General features: G+C 35.1%; 2 protein-coding genes and 1 non-coding gene across 3 annotated transcripts in view; 1 reads left to right on the top strand and 2 right to left on the bottom strand.

The window, feature by feature from the left end:
* The window catches only part of PCDH11X (protocadherin 11 X-linked), a 1,221,358-nt gene that overhangs the window by 684,964 nt on the left and 518,290 nt on the right, over positions 1-18,104 (top strand). The window lies entirely within an intron of this gene.
* The window catches only part of CHM (CHM Rab escort protein), a 199,593-nt gene that overhangs the window by 21,508 nt on the left and 159,981 nt on the right, over positions 1-18,104 (bottom strand). Inside the window, exon 13 of the mRNA XM_049766603.1 lies at positions 1,496-1,594. Within this exon, the coding sequence (XP_049622560.1) occupies positions 1,496-1,594 (99 nt within the window). The remainder of the gene's footprint in view (positions 1-1,495; positions 1,595-18,104) is intronic.
* On the bottom strand, positions 16,125-16,231 carry LOC126000243 (U6 spliceosomal RNA). The gene has a single exon (XR_007492599.1). It is a non-coding gene; the product is annotated as a U6 spliceosomal RNA (small nuclear RNA).

Raw genomic sequence — 18,104 nt, forward strand, 5'->3', positions numbered from 1 at the left:
TGAGGAAAATGTAAATGTAAAACTAAATCTTAAAACAAGTGAATTAAAATCTCAGGCTGAAGAATTATATTCAGAAAACTTAAAATAATATTAATTAAATTAATATTTTCTTATAAAATATATATTTTCTTATACAAATGCACTCATATACTATCTCTGCATTAAAAACAAATAAGATGCAGGAAATGAACTAAAATGAAAACAATAGGAATAAACATAAACAATTGTCTAAACAAATGGAATATTTTTAAAAATGAAGATAGAGATGAAGAAATAAATCTAAGAAGAAATAGCTATACTTCAAATAGACATGAAATCACTATGAAGAAATTCACATTCAGCTCATATAAATGAAGAAAATACATTGTGCATGTTGCTGCTCATGGACTGGAAGTACCTCTGGATTGGTCCCTTACCACTACTAGTTTCCCACCCAATGGGGTGGTTTTTCTTCTCTTCCAAACAAAGAGAGAACAAGGAGAAGCTGCTTGTGGTTTTGTTTTCCACAACTAGACTATCTGCTTGTTATTATCTTTTTCTAGTTAGCAGAAAACTTGCAGTGTAAGTTTCCTGAACCTGCTTTATTCTCTTCAACCTTGTGTGGATTATTTCCTGTGTTAGCGTTTACTTTCTGACTGGCACTCTCCAATCCCTGGGGATTCAGGCATAAAATTTCTGCTTCACAAAATATTTTGTACTTGCTTACAAACAAAATAAACTTCAATTTACTTAATTCACAGATGTAAAGCTCTATATTAATGTAGGAAAAAAGATTTGAAAATTCATGATTTTTTTAAATCATGATTTTTGTCCATGACTAAGAAGTATACATACATATTTTGAAAGCTAAATAGTTATCGCATAGTTTGAATGCTATATGTGTAAAATAATCATTAATTTTGAAGAATTCTTACCTCTTGATAACCTAATTGAGGTTTTTGTTTTTGAATATACTGACAGTGTCCAGGTCTTCTTGCTCTGTACTAAGATATCACTCCTGGAAAGTTCAAGGGACCATATGGGAGCCATGGATTGAGCTCAGATGTGCTCCATGAAAGTTAAGAATGCTACATGCTACACTATCTCTCTGGCCCTGAGAAATTTTTTTTCTTAAATGAAGATATATTTTTCTTATAGTGTGTATATGCTATTTTTATAATACCAACAATATAATGAAATTAAAAGAAAGTGAAAATTTGCTCAACATCCCACTACAATTGATTTTTTGAAAACCTTATATACAAATATGAGAGTGTATGCATAAGATGCATATTCTATAATTATAACAATTATAATCTTATAGTATATGACTATTATATTATATAATTAATTAAGATATTTCCCTTACCAGTGTACAGTGAATATTCTTTTTTTGGGGGAAATAATGTACTTACACACAATGTGAGTACACTTATTGAATAAGTCTCATTACAGATTTAAAGTATAAAATGGTCACGTTGACTTTCTATCATAAATTACTCATTATTGTTCATACCTGTTTCCACTTCAGCATAGGGAACAAACAACTTTTGAACAATTGGTTCTAAATCCTCCCTTGCTGTTTTTGAAGACACACAGGTCAAATGAACTAAATCTGTTTGAATACAAAAACAAAACAAAATATAATGAATTCTTGATTTTTACACAATTCACCATGTGCTTATAATTAAAGATGCTAAATCTAATTTAAATAAGGATGGTTCAAATTTGACCATGAGAGTCAATCAAAAAAGGATTCACATTATTAAAATTCATTAGACATCATATAATATGCACCGACATGGAGAGAACTAAAGTATATCATGCTAAGTGAAGTTAGTCAGAATCAAAGAGACATACAGAAATACCTTCTTATGTGTGAAACTTAAATATATACAGATTTTTCCAACACCTAGAAAGTAATATTCTAATACAGTTCCTGATTTCCTTATAATCTGATTAAAAAGCTATGCAATGTGACAATGAATGTGAAGATTCCAATTGTTTCTGGAGTACTCTAGAATGTACAGTACTTTAAAAGCTGTAAAAACTCAACAAAACTTTCTAATTTAAAATTTTCAAATTCCAAAATAGAAAAACTTCAGTTATAAATTACTGTACTGTCAAACTAGTACAGTACAGAATATATTGGTAATTATATTCTCAGATATTCTACTAGGGAAGTAAGAGCTTATATTCTATGAGTTTTATAGCAATTTTAAGAAAGATGAATTAATAATTCATATTTGACCATAATACCTTGATTTTGCTTATTTACCTACAGCCTACAGATCTAAGATATGAACAATTTTTCACCTTGCCTTTTCTCCTTGATTTTCCTATATCACATCATTGATCTCTATTTACTTTTTGTGCTATTTATTAACTGTATAATTTCTTATAATATTTAACTTGATTAACTATACTTTATAACTCCATTAAAATAATGCAAGAGCAAGTTTTATAAAAAGTTTTCCTTTTCTGGGGCCGGGCGGTGGCGCTAGAGGTAAGGTGCCTGCCTTGCCTGCGCTAGCCTTGGACGGACCGCGGTTCGATCCCCCGGTGTCCCATATGGTCCCCCAAGCCAGGAGCGACTTCTGAGCGCATAGCCAGGAGTAACCCCTGAGCATCACTGGGTGTGGCCCAAAAACCAAAAAAAAAAAAAAAAAAAAAAAGTTTTCCTTTTCTTTGTCAAACAACATTTACTTACAGTGGATGTTCTATAATGATTTGTAGATAAATAAAAACTGTGTCTCTGACATGGGGAGAATCGAACGCATAAAGTTACCTGGACATTTGAATATGTGCATGTCTATACATGCAGGGGGAAAACATAAATATTTGCTTAAATAAAATATAGGAAGTTATCTGGTTTGCCAGGATAGAGGTAAGGAAAGTATCAACTAATAATTCTCAAATTATTTATTTAAATATAACTGAGAAATGCATAAATATTTAAGATACATCCATAAAACTCAAAATATTAAATATATGCATAGGATAGTGCAAAAAGAATAGACTAGCAGAAAACTGGAGGGTTTTTTTTGTCTCAATAAACAAAGGAGAACTGCATTAGCATGGAAGTAAATGAAAAGTAATGAAAATCAGAAATAAGAATCTACATGAAAAAGATCAAAAAAGGGTAGAAAACATGGAGACACTATACCATAAGAAAGTGTCAATACAGTGACCCACTGTCAAGAGGAACTACAAGGTTCAAAGAGTTTCTCCTCCAAGAGTTTATCTCCTTTGTCAGGTGTCCCAGCACTGGGAAGACACCAAAGAATTGTCTATATACTTCTAGTTGAATACATCTCTACATTTCTTTATAGTTATGATTATCATATTGCAGGGACCAATAGAAATCACATTAATTAAATAGACTCAACAAGCAAAGAATTATACCTTTACATCATTGTTGACTCTCAAGGCTCCAATTACCCCTTGTTTGCCTGTTTACATAATACTGAGGTGTCTGTCTCTAATTCTAGCAAGAAGGTATAATTTATTAGAATAAGAATAAAAGGTCCTAAACATAGTCCCAAGAAATTGAGGCAGACAGACAGAGTGGCAACAGATCCACTTTGTAACTCAGAAGAAGCATTTTCACCCCCAGATTAGTATGCATCTAGAGAAAGAGAAGCACCAGGACAAAGGGTCTTCCAGCTGCACAGTTCTAAGAAATAGGCAGAAAAACAGACTGGCAGTGGGATCTTTTTGACTCAGAACAGACATTTTCATTCCAGTTCAGTGCACTCCCAGGGAAAGAGAAGCACCAGGACAAGGGGAGAGGACTCTCAGCTACACAGTATCAAAAACTGAGGAAGGAAGACAGACAGGCTGAAGCAGTGTCCTCTTGTTGATTCAGAAGAGCCATTTTCACCTCAGGTCAGAGTATCCTAAGAACAGTAAAACAGGTCTGCTTTGCTCTGTGGGTGTTTATTTCTTCTAGGCAAGGAGCTACACCACAATACATAAAAGACACGACCACACTGCAACAATTCTAATGGGAAAACAATGCAGACCCTAACCTTGTGTAATGAATAAACATGAAAGTTTGAAATACTCAACTTGTAGCACACATAGCCAATAGAGCTTATGAAGAAAAAAGCATCTAACCCATCCAAGAATAGGAAGAAATGATGAGCATAAACTACCTCAAAGAATAGAGATGGCAAAAAAACACATGATAAAATGATCAACATCATTAATCAAGGAGATGCAAATCAAAACGACAATGAGATATCTCACATAACAGAGACTGGCAAATATCAAGAAGAATAAAAACAGCTAATACTGGCATGAATGCAGAGTGAAAGGGATTCCCATTCACTTTTGGTGGGAATGTCAATTTGTTAGCCTTTTTAGAGAAAACAATATGAATATTCTTCAGAAAACTAGATATTGTAATCCCATATTACTCAGCAATAATGTTCCTAAAAATGTATCCTACGAACCCAAAAATATATTGCAGAAAATGACCTGCACTCCTATGTTCATTGCACCACTATTTATGATAGGCAAGTACCCAAGTACTTGAGAACAGATGAGTGAATAAATAAACTTCAGTACATCTACACAATGGAAAACTGTTCAGCTGCTACGGGAAAATGAAATCATAAAATTTGCTTATACATTGATTGATATTGAGAATATTCTTCTGAGTGAAATGAGGAAGGAGAGAGTTAGATGATAAATGCATTCATTTGTAGGGTATTTCAAAAAGATTTTATGGTAATAATATCTTGACACACAGACAAGAGGGCCAGAGGAAATGACTATATTGGGAAACTTGCCACAAATAATGAGGTAGTGCAGTTAGGGTAGAGAAGGGTCCACTATGATAATGACAGTTGGGAATAATCACTCTGGACAAGATATGGTTGCAAAAAAAGATAAAATGACACAAAATTATTATTTTAGTAACAATATTGCAAACCCGTATCTAAAAGAGAAAAGGAAGAGAGAGAATGAGAGAGAAAAGTAAAATGTGTATCACAAAGGCAGGCTAGAAAAATAGTTGGGGCAAAGTGGGAGGACACCTGGGTGTATTCGTGGTGGAAAATGTGCAATGGTGAAGGGTGTTGTATATTGCATGACAAAAACTCAATCATTAGTAACTTTGTAAATGTGTATTTCATAGTGATTTAATTAAATATTTTGAAAATACATATGCACACATATGATAAAAAGAAAAAGATCCTAGGCCAGTTTTGTTTTTTTCATATAGGCATTATATGTATCTCAAAGGAACATTATCTACACTTATGTGAGTTTTCTAAAATCACCAAGTTTCTATAGAGACAGTGTGGGTGGAATCTCTAGAAAAAGAACTCTATTGGTCTATGTTGAAGAGGACTGACAAGGTGCTATGATACCAGGAAATATAAAATTCTTCTGTCCAGAATGTAAACTTCTCAGAACTCACTATTCAGATATAACAGTATGGGAAATGTCTAAAGAAACAAACTTGGGGGCACAGCAATGAGCTGAAAAGCAATTAAGAAAAATACCAACTGTTTGCATTGAACACCCTTGAAAATACCAACTGTTTGCATTGAACACCCTTGAAATCTGCTTTAGACACACCAAGAGCAAGAACTCAAGAAAGAATTCCTGTAAAGAAGTCCTGAGATGTACTATCTTTCACAGAGCCCAGGACCATTGGGCTTATGGAATCAATGGGAAATCACTGCTTGCAAAAACTGAGATCAGAAATAGATGATGATTTAAGGGAGACCAAATTGAAAATTCTAATTAAGTTCCATAGGTGAAACTTGCATCCTGTCAACATAAGTGTAAGACCCTCACTCTAAAGTTTAAGCATCTGTAGCTATGTCTATAACACTTATACTAATAATAACTTGCTACCAAATCTATAGAAACCTAAGTGTCTATAGACTAAGTCCTTGGTCACCACCCTGAATATTAAGCTATAATTACCCTATTTGAAAACAAGAATCCAGAAAATAGAAACAGAAAACATAGCGTCCAACGTCACTATTCTAGACTAATATTCTGCAGCTTTAAATTTTAACACGAAACACTATATTAAGGATTAGGAAGAAAATATATAGTTTATTTTAAAATAATAAACAGCAAGAATCAAACAAATTAAGGTGTAGGAATTCCTTCGATGCCAAAGATAAAGAAAAAACCTAAGGAAATAAATCTTAAAGAAAAAGAACTAAGCAAATTTTGAAGAGTATTTCAAATCCAACAGTCATACTTATGCTTACTGTCAGCAGGACAGAAATGGATGACAAAATGATAAATTCAACAGGGACAAAAAAAATAAAGTTCCAAACAAAAATCATATAGATAAAGAATGCAGTAGTTGGATTCTCAGAGTGCAACAGACAAAAGAGAACCCAGCAAAACAACAACAACAGGAAGTCTGCTGGAACTCAGATGCCAGCACCCCTATCTGCCTGTCTTCTGTGCTGTGCTCCATTTTCGGCCTGATTTCACCCTGTGTGTGGCTCATCTGCGGATGGCTGGCCTTCCCTGGAGGTGAGTTTACATGCCCAGAAAGGGTGGAGCCACAGGAGCACAGCCACTCCACTTCACGTCGTGGCCATGCACATCATTTAGCCAATGAATACAACCACAGCAGGTAGGAAAAAACCCACAATACAAGTGTGAGTATGGGGAAACAATGCAGGCCAGCGCCAGACATAGAGAATGACGATGACAACTTTGATGACTTGAACATGACCAATCAACAAGTCAGTCTCTCAGATAAGGAGTTTAGATTCACAATATGGAAGATGTTCAAAGAATCAAAGAAAGAGAACACTAATAAGAATCAAGAGAATATGAAGATAGAAATCAGAAAATTCCAAAGTGAAATTTCAGGTCAAATAACAGGTCTGAAAAACTCAGTAGATGAACTGAAGAAAAACATGGTTGAACTTTTTCACGGGTTAACAGCAGCTGAGGATAGAATTAGTACATTGGAAGATGAGATGAATAACAGTTCCATACAGCAGAAGAAATTGGAAAAAAGTCTTAAACCAAATGATCAAACAATGGAAAAATTTGTCAAAGAATGGGAACAGATGAAAATAGAAGTCTCTGATAAGCTCAACAGAAACAACTTAAGAATTATTGGAGTCCCAGAGACCCAGGATGAAAATCTCCAGGAAGAATCAACGGTTAAGAACATCATTAAAGAGAAACTACCAGAGCTAAAGAATACATGCGATCAAATCCTGCATGCCCGAAGAGTACCAACTTAAAAGAGACCCCAGAAAAAACACCCCAAGACACTTCCTAGTCGCAGTGACAAATACCACAGATACAGAATTCTGAAAGCAGCAAGATCGAAAAGAGAAATTACATTCAAGGGAAAATCCTTGAGATTTACTGCAGACCTGTCACCGGAAGTACTCTAGGCCAGAACGCAGTGGTGGGACATAGTGACAAAACTCAATGAAATAAATGCTTCGCCTAGAATACTGCACCCAGCAAAACTCACTTTCAGGTTTGAAGGAACAATAAATGGTTTCACAGACAAACAACAGCTCAGAAACTTTACAGACTCAAAACCATTCTTAAAAGAAAAACTGAATGGCCTACTTTAAGACAAGATCGACCAACAGACACACCAAACTTTGATATAAAGATGGCATTAACTCCCAGGACAATTCTTTCTCTCAATGTCAATGGACTAAATGCACCAGTTAAGAGACACAGAGTGGCTAAATGGATCAAAAAAATCAATCCAACTTTCTGCTGCCTACAAGAAATGCACCTTAATAGTCAAAACAAACAGACTCAAAATAAAAGGCTGGAGGAAAATCATCCAAGCAAACAACACCCATAAAAAAGCTGGAGTGGCCATACTAATATCAGATGATGCAAACTTTATACTTAGGAAAGCTGTAAGGGACAAAGATGGATATTTTGTATTAATCAAGGGATATGTACAGTAGGAAGAAATCACTCTCCTAAACATATATGCACCAAATGAGGGGCCAGCAAAATATTTAATAAAATTGTTGACAAATCTAAAAACTAATATCAATAACAACACAATAATTGTGGGAGACCTCAACACGGCATTGTCAACACTTGACAGGTCAAGTGACTGAAACCCAACAAGAATATACTAGACCTGAAAAGAGAAATAAAAGAAAGAGGCCTAATATATATATATTGGAGTGTCCTATATATATATATATATATATATATATATATATATATATATATAGGACACTCCACCCCAGAAGCCTGGATACACGTTCTTCTCTAATGTACATGGGACAGTCTCCAGGATAAACTACATGCTAGCACATAAAACATACCTCCATAATATCACGAGGATAAAAATTTTGCAGGCTAACTTCGCTGACCACAAGGCCCTGAAATTATATGTGAACTACAAAGGGACACAGAAGAAAAAACGTTAATGCTTGGAAGATAAATAGCTTAATACTGAATAATCAGTGGGTCTGAGATGAAATCAAAGAGGAAATCAAAACCTTCCTACTAACAAATAACAATGGAGACACAAACTATCAGAACCTATGGGACACAGCAAAAGCGATATTGATAGGAAAGTTTATAGCTTTGCAAGCACACATCAGGAAAGAAGGGGCATACCTGAATAGCTTAATGATGCAGCTCATAGAATTAGAAAGTACTCAACAAAAGGACCCATAAATGGGGAAACAGAAGAAAATAACAAAGCTGAGAGCAGAAATCAATGAAGTAGAAACCTGAAAAACAATCCAAAAGATCAACGAAAGCAGAACTTGGTTATTTGAAAAAAATAAACAAGATTGATAGACCACTGGCAAAACTAACAAAGAGAGAGAGAAAATTAATAACTCATATTAGGAATGAAAAAGGAGAGATCACTGCTGATATGATAGAGATCCAAAGGGTAATCAGAAACTACTTTGAGAAACTCTATGCCACTAAATATTAAAACCTGGAAGAAATGGATAAATTGTTGGAGTCTTATAATCTTCCACGGTTGAATAAAGAGGATGTAGCATATCTAAACACACCCATCACTATTGAGGAAATTAAGACAGTAATGAAATGTCTGCCCAAAAACAAAAGTGCAGGCCCTGATGGATTTACTAATGAATTCTTTCAAACCTTTCAAGAGAAACTTCTACCAATCCTGGCAAGACTCTTTCATGAAATAAAAAAAACGGAACACTTCCAAATAGCTTTTATGAAGCCAACATCACCTTGCTACCTAAACCAGACAGAGATGCTATGAAAAAAGAAAATTACAGACCAATATCACTGATGAATACAGATGCAAAGATCCTCAACAAAATCCTGGCAAATAGGATTCAATGCCTCATTAAGAAGATCATCCACTATGTGTCTAATCACCTGGGGTCTAAGTTGGGTCCACGTGACATATTTTCAAGGTGGGACATACCCCTGTATTATAGACAAGTATGAGTTCTAATCCCTAATAAATAAGAGCTCGTTTTTATACGTAAGATTTACCCCTTTTTTTAGTGTGCCTTTGCAGGGAGAAATGGTGCTACATTATATTGCCAGTGCATTTGAGGTTGGAGAGAGAAGGAAAAAAAAAACATGTCACACACCCAAAAAAGATAAAAATAGAAATAAAAAAATACGTGCTCACGTATATGTATAACAAGAAAAAAGATTTTTAAGAAATAAAGTAAAAAATTAATTAAAGGAACAAGGTGATGCAAGAAAGTATCTTGCATTTGGGGAAAAGCAGGAAAAGAGGTAGTGAAATATAGGTCTTATACTTATGATGGTAGTATAGGTTTCGCCATTGTCTTTTGAGATTTTCTTGTGCTGATTAGACACCAACTGTTCAGCCTTGAACCCTGGACCACAGACATAGAAATGACACACTTCTTCACAACAGCCACAGGAAACAAGTCCCAATCGGGACATCCTTAATAGTGCTCGGACACCAACAAGTGCCAGCATAATATGATACCCTGACAACGAGAAAAATGGGAACAACTTGAACTAAGAGCAAGTTATCCTACCTCACCAGCTAACGATAATACAAAATCAGAAGACTTGTCACCCTTTGGTCTGTCCTAATGCCAAGATCGCGATTTACAGATGACTGGCTGACAGAACCATGGCCAGACTGTATGTATCCTGGGACCAATAAAAAAGCCCTAGTCTAGGGTGTGAGCTATGACCTGCATAAAAACTATGATCCCTAGTTCCAGAAGTCTGTCTGAGACTATTGCAACAGGAGGGGACCTCTGGAAACATAACGGAATATGCTATTCCAGGCCCCTTCCTAGGATCAGCACCAAGACCAGGACTGCCAACCACAGAAGATGAATTAAAATGACACTGAGGGAACAGAACTTCTAGATCCACAAAGAACATAATCATAAGTTCAACTCCTTGATTCGTGCAGATACCGAGACCTCTAGATACAGAGGTCTGATGTTATCACCCAGGACGAAGCAGAAGTCTTCCATACACCACAAAAGTACCAAGGGGAGAGTAAATGAACCTGAAAGGAGTCTATAGTTAATCCCATGACAATATACTTCAAGGGTGGAGAAACTCTGTATCTCTTAGGCAAAGGAAATTTCTTTTCGAACGACCCCAATATTTACTGTGCATCTGCAGGAGGGAAAAAAGCACAAAATATTTTTATTATTTACTTATCTATTTTTTCATTGATATCATTGTGGTTTGGCTATTGAAGTGGATGTCTCCATTTATATTTATTTATTTATTTATTTATTTATTTTCTTCTTTTCTTTTCTTATGTGCTCTGCCACATTTTTTTATCTCAATACCATGGTTTTTATATGGTACTTACCCTTTTGTTTTGTTTTGTTTGTTTGTTTTTTTTGAATGCTCACTGGATATTTTATTTGACAGTTCTTTATGTACTGTTGTGGTGTTTCACCTTCTATTTCCCCTTCGTCTCTCAAACCAAGGATGAAAGCCTCTAGAAGGACACCACCCATTTCCGGAGTATGTGATTCATTTTTCTTTTTTTTTCTCCAGGTTATTACTGTTCTCTTCTTCAAACAAAACCGCATAAATTGAACCATTTAGTCCCGCCTCCCAATTGGGGAAGAGAATAAGGGGTTACCAAGACCAAATAGGTGTAAGACCATTAAGTAGTAGGCTAGACTCAGAGGGGACCACTTATTCTAGCTGCCCCAGGGATAAGGGAAGAGTATATGGGAAGAAGGACGGGAACAGAGGTGGAGGGAGGACAATTCAGTGATGGGAATATACCTGATTTTATGTTAATATGTACCTAAAATATTACTGCCAATGATATGTAAGCCACTATGATTAAAATAAAAATTATATTTAATAAAAAAAGAAGATTATCCACTACAATCAAGTAGGTTTCATCCCAGGAATTCAAGGATGGTTTAACATCCGTAAATCTATCAACATAATACACAACATCAACAACAAGAAAAATAGAAATCACATGACCATATCAATAGAAGCAGAGAAAGCATTTGATAAGGTCCAACACCCATTCTTGATCAAAACTCTCAGCAAGATGGGAATGGAAGGAACCTTACTCAATATAGTTAAGGCCATCTACCACAAGCCAGAGGCAAATATTGCCCTCAATGGAGAAAACCTGAAAGCCTTTCCTCTAAATTCTGGCACAGACAAGGCTGTCCTCTCTCACCACTCCTATTCAACATAGCATTGGAAATACTTGATATAGCGATTAGGCAAGGAAAAGATATCAAGGAAATCTAGATAGGAAAGGAAGAAGTCAAGTTCTCGCTGTTTGCCAATGACATGATACTCTACCTAGAAAACCCTAAAGTCTCTATGAAAAGCTTCTAGAAACAATACTCATATAGCAAGGTGGCAGGCTACAAAATTAACACACAAAAATCAATGGCCGTTCTATATACCAATAGTAATAAGGAAGAAATAGACATTAAGAAAACAACCCCATTCACAATAGTGCCACAAAAACTCAAATATCTTGGAATTAACTTGACTAAAATGTGAAGAACCTATACAAAGAAAACTATAAAAACTCTGCTCCAAGAAATAAGAGAGGACACACAGAAATGGAAGCACATACCTTGCTTATGGATTGGCAGGATTAACATCATCAAAATGGCAATACTCCCCAAGGCATTATACAGATTTAATGCGATCCCTCTAAAGATACGCACGACATTCTTCAAAGAAGTGGATCAGTTACTTTTGAAATTCAGTTGGAATAAACACCCTAGAATAGCTAAAGCAATCATTGGGGAAAAGAATATGGAAGGAATTACTTTCCCCAACTTTAAACGGTACTACAAAGCAATAGTTATCAAAACAGCCTGGTATTGGAATAAAGACAGGCCCTCAGATCAGTGGAATAAACTTGAATACTCAGAGAATGATCCCCAGACATACAATCACCTAATTTTTGATAAAGGAGCAAGAAATCCTAAATGGAGCAAAGAAAGCCTCTTCAACAAGTGGTGTTGGCACAACTAGCTAGCCACTTGAAAAAAATTGACTTAGACCCCCAGCTAACATCAGGTACGAAGGTTAAATCCAAATGGATGAAATATATCGATGTCAGATCCGAAAACATAAGATATATAGAACAACACGTAGGTAAAATACTCCAGGACATTGAGACTATAGGCATCTTCAAGGAGGAAACTGCACTATCGAAGCAAGTGAAAGCAGAGATTAACAGATGAGAATATATTAAAGTGAAAAGCTTCTCCACCTCAAAAGAAATAGCGCCCAGGATACAAGAGCCCCCCCACTGAGTGGGAGAAACTATTCACCCAATACCCATCAGACAAGGGGCTAATCTCCAAAATATACAAGGCATTGACAGAAATTTCCAAGAAAAAAAATCTAATCCCATCAAAAAATGGGGAGAAGAAATGGACAGAAACTTTGACAAAGAAGAAATACGAATAGCCAAAAGGCTCATGAAAAGATGCTCCACATCACCAATAATCAGGGAGATGCAAATCAAAATAACAATGGGGTACCATTGAGGTACCAATGAGACTGGCACACCACAGAGACTGGCACAAATCACAAAGAACAAGAACAATCAGTGCCAGTAGGGATGTGGGGAGGAAGAAACTCTCATTCACTGCTGGTGGGAATGCCATCTAGTCCAGTGTTTATGAAAAACAATATGGACATTCCTCAACAAACTGGAAATTAAACTCCCATTTGATCCAGCTATTCCACTCCCAGGAACACAGAAATCCAATACAAAAATCCCTTCCTCACACCTATATTCATCGCAGCAAATTTTACAATATCCAGACTCTGGAAACAACGAAGATGCCCTTCAACGGATGAATGGCTAAATAAACTGTGGTACTTATATACAATGGAATATTATGCCGCCATCAGGAGAGATAAAGTCATGAAATTTTCCTATTCATGGATGTACATAGAATCTACTATGCTGAGTGAAATAAGTCGGAGGGAGAGAGATACGCAGAACTGTCTCACTCACTCATCTATGGGGTTTAAAAAAAGATATTGAAATAATTAACAGAAATGAAGGCCAGAAGGACCAGCTCAATTTATAAGCTCACAACAAAGAGGGTTGAGTGTAGTTAGAGAAATAACTATGCTGATAACTATCATAACAATGCCAGTGAGGGATATAGAAAATTTTCTCGAATACAGGCGTGTGGGGTGGGGTGGGATAAAATGGGGCATTGGTGATGGGAAAGATGCACTGGTGAAGGGGGGTGTTCTTTTTACGACTGAAACCCAACTACAAGGACTTTTGGAATCACTGTGTTTAAATAAAGTTATTACTAAAAAATAAAAAATAGAGAAGTTGATCTCAAAATACAATAGTAGACTCACTAGTAGGAAAATTACCGGTTTTGGCTAGTCTATTTGTTAAAGAGGTTTTTCTTGCTGCGTTTTGCATTTAATACTCCCTTATCAATTGGTATTATGTCTGAGAAACTTTCTCGGAATACTAGTCTATTCCTTTGAGCTGAGGGTATCTTTATTCTATTACCATGCTGTTTTAATGACTATTGTTTTGTAATACCATTCAAATTTGGGGAGGGTGATGCCTCCCATATTCCTTTTCCCAAGGGTTGCTCTAGCTATTCGTGGGTGTTTATTGTTTAAAATGAATTCCAGGAATTTTTGATCTACTTCTTTGAAGAATGTCATGGAAATGCTTAGAGAAATTTCATTAGTTCTTTACAATTTCTTGGGACTATTGCCATATTAATTATGTTAATCCTTCCAATCCAGGAGTATGATATATGTCTTCATTTCATTGTGTCCCCTTTATTATTTTTTGAAGCAGGGTTTTTTAGTTTTCTTTGCAATAGGTCCTTCATCTCTTTAGTTAACTCCAAGGTATATAAATTACTGTGACACTAACGTGAATGGGATTGATTTTTTAATGTCCATTTCTTCTCTATCATTATCAATGTATAAGAAGGCCATTGATATTTGTCTGTTAATTTTCTAAACTATCACTTTTCTTTTGAGTCTATATTTGTTTTGACTATTCACCTGTGTTTTTTGTAGGCAGCAGAATACTGGATTCAGCTTTTTTTGATCCAATTTGCAACTCTATGTCTCTTAACTGGTGCATTTAGTCCACTGACTCTTAGGGAGATAATTGTCATGGGATTTAGTATCATCTTTGTGTAGAAGTTTGGTGTGTCTATGGTCTGTCTTGTCTGAAAGTACACTTTTCAGTTTTTCTGTTAAGGATGATTTAAAGTCTGTCAAGTTTCTGAGCTGTTGTTTTACATGAAACTATGTATACTTTCTTCAATTCTGAAAGTGATTCTGGCTAAGTGGAATATTCTAAGGGAAGCATTTGTTTTATTGAGTTTTGTCATTATATCCCACCACTGCCTTCTGGCCTTGACAGTTCTTGTGACAGTTGTGCTGTAAATCTTAGTGATGCTCCTTGAAATGTAATTTCCACTTTTGATCTTGCTGCTTTCAGTATTCTATCCCTATCTGTGGTATTTGTCATTGTGACTAAGTTGTGCCATGGGGTGCTTTTTTGGGGGTCTCTTTTAACTGACACTCTTCCAGTATTCAGGTTGCATACTAGTTGCATGCCATTTCCCCCCACCCCTCATGCCATATTTATCTCAGAGTTTTTTTGCAATGTTTTCCTTGACTGTTGATTCTTCCTGGGGATTTTCTTCCTGAGCCTCTGGAACTCCAATGATTATTATGTTGTTTCTGTTGAGTTTATCAAAGACTTCTATTTTCATCTGTTCACATTTTTTGAGTTGTTTATCTATTGTTTGATTGTTTGCTTTAAGACTCTTTTCCAATTTCTTCTGTTGTATGGAGTTTTTATGCATCTCATCTTCCAGCTTACTGATTCTATCCCCAGCTGCTGTTACTCTGTTGGAGAGGCTTTCTATTGAGGTTTTCATTTAATCTATTAAGCTTTTCAGACTTGTTATTTCATTTTGTAGTTTTATGATTTCTATTTTCATATGCTCTGGATTCTTATTTGTGGTCTGTTCAGCTAGATCCATGCTTTTTTGTTGGTGTTCTGTAAACATCCTCCATATTTCTTCTCTAAACTCTTTATGTGAGAGCCTAACTAGGTGGTTGACACTTTCTGGGTCATTACAGCTGCAGTCTTCATTCTCTATGCATAGTGTTGGCCTGCCTTCGTTTTTCCCCATTGCCACACTTATATTTTCTTATTTTTCCATGTGTTATGGTGGAGTTCATTGGCTAGAAAATGTAGGAGAGAACAGCTCACCTCTGTAGAATTGCCCTCATGGAACGTTCTGGGCAGGGAGGTTCAAAGTCCAGAACACATCACAGCAGAGAAGACAAAGTTCACAATGTCTTAGCCTTTAATTTTGTATCTAATTTGGAAGAAACAACTTTCAACGGAAATTATAATCAGTTTTTTGATGATGAAATGAAAATCCAGATGAAACTTTTAAATGCTTAAGTTTAGATGAAGTTATATAACTTTGAACTTCTGAGCAATATTTTCAAATGTCTGTCATGTTGCCCTTTCTGTAGAATATATTTACATTTTAATTCCAAAAAGTGCCAAATTATAAGCAGCCATGGAGGGACCAGATATGTAGCCTGAGTAATTATTAAGGCTAAATAGAGAACACTTGAATCTATGCAAAAGTTCCTAATAAGGTTTTTGTGTTTTCTTTTCTCAAAATATGGAACGCTTCACGAATTTGCATGTCATCCTTGTACAGGGGTCATGCTAATATTCTCTGTATCATTACAATTTTAATATATGTGCTGCTGAAGTGAGCACTAATAAAGATTTTATACATCTGAGTAATCTTTAATAGAGACTATAAGAAAAGTAATAATTATTCTGTAAGACTAGATAGAGAATATTTGAATATATGCAATTATTAAATATGAGTAATCTTTAAAGTGTCAGCTGGAGTTATGTCTCAATTAATAATTATGCTATATTCCCTTTTCTCTTGATTGCCTCATGGATAGGAACCAAGGTTTTTCAGGGCCCTAATGCCTGTGAGTACAGATTACTCTCCAAGTATTCTTTCTTACAGATGCTACTTTTCTAATGCTCTTTCGGTGAGTCCAGACAGCTTTGAAAAGTTCCTGCAATAATAGTACAGATTTAATGCAAGCCTATAAATATTTCCATGACATTTTTCAAAGAAGTGAATCTGATGTTTCAGAAATTCATATGGATAAATAAATGTCCACAAATAGGTAAATCGATCACTGCCAAAAAAAAGAGATATAAGGAATCAATTTCCCCAAATTTAAACTGTACTATAAAACAGATGTCATTAAAACAGTACAGTATTGTAATGAAGACAGACTCTAGATCAATGGAAGATACATTAATATCCAACAAAGAAACCATAGGTATACTAATGATTAATTTTTCTTAAAGAAGCAAGAAATACAAAGTGGAGCAATGAAAGCCTTTTCAACAAGTTGTGCTGGAAAACCTGAACAACTACAAGCAAAAATGTGAACTCAGACCTCTCATTAACACCATGCATAAGTGTCAAATCAAAATGGATTAAAGACCTTAATATTAGACCTGAAACCATAAAGTACAAAGAGAAAAATTTAGACAGAACACTCCATGACTTTGAAGTTAAATACATCGATATACCACTTGGCAAGAAAGTGGCAGCAAAGATAAACAAATTTTCATCATGTTATACAAATTACAATAAAATAAAAATAAATTTAAATTGTGCCCTCAGCGACAAAACTGAACTAGAGTTTATTATTACTAGTAAACAAAAAATTAAACAATTACCAGATGTTTTCACCCAGATATGAAATACAAATTGCTGAATTAAATAAAGTTAAAAATATTTAATTTCTATTCTTAATGAAAACTTGGTAGTTAAATGAATCTGTAACTTCAATGAGCAGTGTAGAGTGAATGTAATAAGTATCAATAAATGTGAACATGCCTTACATTCCATAATATTATAAACCAATAAAAAGCCAAGAAAAAAAGCTATCAATACACAAATTGAATTCTATGAAAGCAGCTTTCTAAAAAGCTTTTAAAAATACTAAAAATAATGTATATTTAAGCGAATATTCTCACTACAGAAATTAACAGTAGCATATGGTGATTTGGCCATGGAAATGTTAGGAGACATAGGAAATGTATTGACTAACTATATGAACGTATATGTAGTAGTGAGCTAGAGGTGAATCACAAACAGACAAAAACATTAATAACTAGAAATTAAACAACTTATCAATCAACAACCTGTGAGTCATAGACAATGTCAAATTGAAAATAAAAATACCTTGAATTAGAAATAAAAAACCTTGAACTAAATGAGAATAAAGACAGAAATTATCAGAAAAATTCACTAGCAAATAATTTCAAACCTTTAAAGAGGACCTACTGCCAATCCTTTTCAGGTTCTTCCAGGAAACTGAAGAAACAGCAATAATCCCAAATAGTTTTTACAAAGCTAACATCACACTGATACCAAAAGCAGACAGAGATGCCATAAGAATGTGAACTACAGACCAATCTCCTTGATAAACCTAGAAGCAAAGATCCTCCACAATAATCTAGCAAATATAATCCAATGGCTCATCAAGAAGGTCATACATCATGAAAAGTAGGATTCATCCTGCAAGGATGGTTTATCATATGCAAGTAATTC

The sequence above is a fragment of the Suncus etruscus genome, chromosome X (assembly GCF_024139225.1).
Source record: "Suncus etruscus isolate mSunEtr1 chromosome X, mSunEtr1.pri.cur, whole genome shotgun sequence".
Classification (NCBI taxonomy): Eukaryota; Metazoa; Chordata; class Mammalia; order Eulipotyphla; family Soricidae; genus Suncus; species Suncus etruscus.